The sequence below is a fragment of the Rhea americana genome, unplaced genomic scaffold, assembly GCF_003343005.1.
Source record: "Rhea americana isolate MKP2758 unplaced genomic scaffold, rheAme1 scaffold_12, whole genome shotgun sequence".
In the NCBI taxonomy this organism is placed as follows: domain Eukaryota; kingdom Metazoa; phylum Chordata; class Aves; order Rheiformes; family Rheidae; genus Rhea; species Rhea americana.
This window is the reverse complement of record NW_028185261.1, coordinates 3550749-3555675: the sequence shown is the minus strand read 5'-3', so window position 1 is coordinate 3555675 and position 4927 is coordinate 3550749. Positions and strand designations below refer to the sequence as shown.

At 46.6% G+C, this 4927-nt stretch overlaps 1 protein-coding gene across 1 annotated transcript in view; it reads left to right on the top strand.

The window, feature by feature from the left end:
- The first annotated feature begins 839 nt into the window (after positions 1-839).
- The window catches only part of ITPRID2 (ITPR interacting domain containing 2), a 78152-nt gene continuing 74064 nt past the window's right edge, over positions 840-4927 (top strand). Inside the window, exon 1 of the mRNA XM_085321999.1 lies at positions 840-910. Within this exon, the coding sequence (XP_085178125.1) occupies positions 885-910 (26 nt within the window). The 5' untranslated portion in view covers positions 840-884. The remainder of the gene's footprint in view (positions 911-4927) is intronic.

Genomic DNA, 4927 nt, shown 5'->3' with positions numbered 1-4927 from the left:
AAGATATCTTGGTGGTAGCTGGAAAGACAGGAGAGCGGTGTCAAGCTGCTCTACAGGTGACTGTATCCAAAGCCATAAATAGTGGTATCCCCCCCCCCATAAGGTAGGGGCAGACAGGAGCTGTGTCTACCTGTTGCTTGACCCCTCAGTGCTTAGAGAAGTCTTGTGCGGATCAAGCATTTTGGTGCAACTGCGCTACATAGCATACAGAAGTTCCTGCTCCGCAGCGAGCCCAGTACGGGAGGACCTGTGGTCATTCTCCTACCGTTTTCATCTCAGAAGCTATTTTCAGAACAAAAATGATGTTGCTTCGAGGGTAAAACAATTTGCACACAAGAAACGGTTTTGCCAAAATCAACAAAGTGTTTCAGAGTCTTCCAGGTTTGCTTGAACACAAAGGCTGACTCAGAGCGGTGACTCACCACCAGGAAGCCGCCAGTCCGAGCCCTCCTTATCGGCTGTTACATCTGGGGTGTGGGAACGAGGGGTGGGGTGGGGTGCGTGTTGGTGGAGGAAAGGTTGAATGTTATGACAACTTCCACTTCTTGGGGAAAGAACGGGAAAATAAAGTCATCCCTCCTGCATCCTTGCTGATCGGCAACTGGCGTTGTTTTAATACTGGAAGCACATGAATGCTGTAGGTTCATTGATGGCAGGACAGTAAATCTGTCCTTGCGTGCAAAGTGTTAATTGCTCCTGGGAGTTTCACAGGTGAGGAGGGCTGTCAYTGCTAGCTCCTCTGAGCTCTCACCGCCTGCCCCCCTGCTGCAGCTGCACCTCCTCGCTGCGTGGTGTCCCCCATGCACGGTGGCAAAATGRGAACTTTCACTGGGGCTTTTTGGAAGGAAAAGGTGCTCCGGGGCCTGGGAAACTACCAGTGAGTGATGCACAGTATCTSTCTTGGCAAAAGGTATGGAAGGATGTGGAGAGGATCTTGTGCCTTGAGTGYTGCTGCATCTGATGCCCTGGGCTCCTTCAGTCCTTCCCTGCTCTGCAGATAGAGAGCTGGGTTCTTCTAAGCTTTAGAAGACACTTTATGGTCTATTCCTATGGCATATTACCACCCCAGKTATTTCACTAGCATCTCTTCTGCTATTAGCTTCCCGAATGCCCAATGACTGGCTAGGTCTGTACCTGACAGTTGATGTTTTTAGYTTTAAGTGGCCTCTGCATCTCCTACCTCTATAAATGAAGGTTTTTCTCACGACCTGGGTATGTATGGCCCAGGACAAATGATCCTAACTTTAGCTTGTGCCTGACCTGTTCTCTCCAGTGTGCCCAGGATTAGCAATGAGAGCTTGAAGGTTTTAATTTATTCTGGCCTGCCTAGGTGCTCACTGCCGCGAGCTTTCCGCATGCCTGCTTCCCTGCGGATGGCTTTGCTGGTTGGGTCATGTCTCTGGCATGCTGCTGGTCTCCGCTCGGAGCYGGCTGCGCCGTTTCCTGCTGTCCCGGTCTCATGTGTAAGCATGTGCCCAGGGTGGACAAGGGTGAGGAGTCCCCGCCCAGGCTGCACTTTCCCTTTTACCTCCCAGTTTCATGTGCAAGCATGTGCCTGGGGTAAATGAGGGTGGTGATTAAAAGCAGACAAGTGAAAAAAAAACATGCAAGAACCTTCCTAAGGCTGGGATCCAGCGAGACAGATGTTCCCAGGAAATGGCTGCTTCAGGGTGATCCAAAGGCACTGGGGCAGATCAGGGAGATGCACCCAAGCCAGCCTGAAGCGAAGCTGCTGGAATTGCAGTCCAGCTCCGGCTGCACGTGCGTGGTGCAGGAAGCCTGCGCCACTGCGGTACTGCCGCGTCAGAGTTACCTGCTCTTGGGTTTCAAGCTGGTTGTGCTGAAGTGCTCACTGAACGTGCGGAGCTTCATCCAGCACCGTTGGGTGCTTTGGGCAACTATTTGCATTAGGAGGAAYGGCAAGCAACAACTGTGCTGCGTGATTAGGAGTGGGAGAGGTATGATGACTGCCCAGCTGGAAGGGAACGTGGCTTTGCTCACAGCGTAGTGCCCTTCAGAAGCGATCCTCTGTGCTTATCCTTGAAGATCACTTCGGATTTGACCACGCTAGAGTTGCTTGCTGATTTCTGCTTAGTGTACTGAAGTATATGCAGGAATTACAAACTTACTTGCAAGCATGTGCTTGAAATCCCATGTCTATAGCAATGTTTGCAGAGTAAAAGAATATGGTCTCTATAATAAACTCAGTTTTGTGAGATGTTGTGGCTGTAGCTGTGCGACCTTGATGTCTAAAGGAACCCAGGCAAGGGGATGCTGATCGTGCCCTGTCCCAAACATCAGTGACACCAGCTGCTAACTATTGAATTAGGCACTGTTCGACTGACCGTTATGCCTGCTGCAAAATAACACAATCTTCTGGCTTTTCTCTCTTTGAATTCAAAGCCTTGCCAAAAAGATGCAATGCATAGCATTTCTGCTGGGAGCAAGAAAGGATATGTATTTTAAGAAAATGAGTAACTTTGCATATTTTTGCTGCTCTTCCGGGCACTTCTCTGCTCAAGTCCTATTTCTTCCTCCTCTTGATCTTTTGTTGAAGATCATAATCCTGTGTTTACATCTGTCTGTTGCCATAGAAATAACTGGTGTTGCTAACCAAGCTTGAAATTTCCTTAAGGGACAAAGGAAAGGGCTATTTCTTTTAATTCTCTCATCTGAGTGAAATTAGGCTCCAGATGGACTTCTCTTTAAAGGTCATGACTTAGCTCCTTTACTGTAATACAAAAGGCAGGTCCTTTCAGTGGCACTACGGTAGTGCGCTCTCGGGATCACGGGCCCAGCAGAGCGGGCTTCTGTATCCCGCCTCCAAACGCGCTTCAACCCTGAGTCAAAGCGCCCACGGGAGAGTTCAAGCTTCCCGCCCATCAAAGCTTTGCTTTCTTTATTGGTATTGAAAGCTCCTACCTGTAAGGAATCAGCCTAAAAATGTCAGCGCCCTATTCGGATGAGAGCTATTACCGCTTTATAGCTCCTGTCACTGCTCACCTAGGATTTGAATGAGCGACCTACCAGTGGGCATCAGGTGTGCCAGGCCACAGCAGCCTGCTCAGGTTTGTTTCTGAAASTCCTGGTTTCTGTCGGCTGCTCTGCCACTGTTCTGTCCACACTTTCTAATATCTTTAGCTTTACCTGCATCAAACTTCTTATTTTACTTGAAAGCAAAAACTAAAATGGTATCACCCACTCTTATTTAGCTTGCTGAAAATGTTAATTTTATTTAGGAGRGGGGTGGCTTAACTGCCAAAAGGCAGTTTCTCCCACTGTAGGGAGAAACAAAGTGGAGTATTGTACAGAGCGATGCAAATATATGAGGAAGTTTCAGGCGTGAAGGGCAGCTGCTTTACATCCAGTGTGTGTGCAGTGTGAAAACAGTTCAGGTTTGGGCCGAACAATCTTCTAACTTGCTAACTATTTTTTAAAGAAATAGGACAATTTTATGAATTCTTAGCCTCTGGCCTACTAATTTTAGGTGATCCCTGTGATTAATAGACAAAGCCCCATCCTGGTGGGCGAGGGCAAYGGTGTCCTCTATCTCACGGGTCCTTGCTGAAGCACCACTTCCTAAGCCTTCGTTTTGCCCTCCTTCATCCTGCTTTTTCCCGAGTGCTGCTTTGTGTCCTTTCCCTCTTGTGTTGAATGAAATCCTATTGTTTTTTTTTTTTTTGCAGTTCACCTGTTCCTCCCCCTTTTTTTTTCTGTGCTCCTTCATATGTCAGTAGCTCTTTGACATTTTTTTTCCCTTAAAATGCTGCAGGATCAGTGATTTGGGTTCTGAATATCAATATTTCAGCTGTGGACCTCCATACTTATTACAAAAACCACTCTCTGATATAACTTTATAGCTCTTTGCTGAGGTAAGTAAATATCCTGTATGTGGCTAAACTGAGCTCACTTTTCTTGAGGTAGTAAAATCCAAAGTTGAAACAGGCAATATAAAGGAAGGATCCCCCAATAAGCAGAACTTCCTATATTAATCCCAGTTTTACCGTTTGTTTTAAAATTGTCTGCATTGCAGTAATACAATGTTCATAATGGAAAGAATAAAGGAAAGAAGCAACACGATTTTTATTTTTTTTAWAAAAAAGTAATGTTGCACTTCTGATCACAATCTCTGGGTGTTCCTATTTTGATTTTATCCTCATTGGATTGTGTAATCTTAGCAATCTTTGAAACAAGATAGTAACTGTATATAAATCCATGTCCCCATGCTCCTTTGAGCTCCATGGGGCTCCACACCCAGGTCTAGGACTGAGACCTGCCTGAGAAGTGCAGCCCCTACTATAGGCAGTGTGTTRCCTCAAGTTTCCGAGTACTTCTGCACTCTTAGTCACACTCCTATCGGTCATGTTGATCTGCAAACACTGGGATTCCTGCTTGTGGGGAAAAAAAATTATCTATCTCTGTGGCACCAGATACTTAGAGAGGGCAAAGACTGAGCACATTTGAAATTGTTTCATCACAACCAGCAGAGCTTTTTCATCTTTTAGTCTTTGCATTAGGTTTATGTTGGGTTAGGAAGCGGGGCGCAGCAGGGGGGAGAGGGGAGAAGGTGGGAAGAGCAGCAGAAGTGGGGGGAAACGTGCAGTGTGTCTGTCCCACTTCTCTGGGTTTTGGTCAGAGAGGTCTGTCTGGAGGCCAAGCTGGACGCTGCTCTGCTGTGGAGTCTGTATCCCCAGCTGTGCTGACCTTGAAGTATCCAGATGTCTCCATATTTTGTGTTGATCACTCAAACAAATAGATGATGTTAGAAAATCATGTTTAAGACATGCTGGGGAGCAACAGTTGCTTTCCATAACTTTAAATGCAGAGCTCTTCGCAACGTGCATTTCTTTTCCTTCTGCTATCAGTCACCAGTTTTGGGGAGAAGTTGTTTGCCAACTATGTTAGAGAGAGAAATCTGCTCTTGATT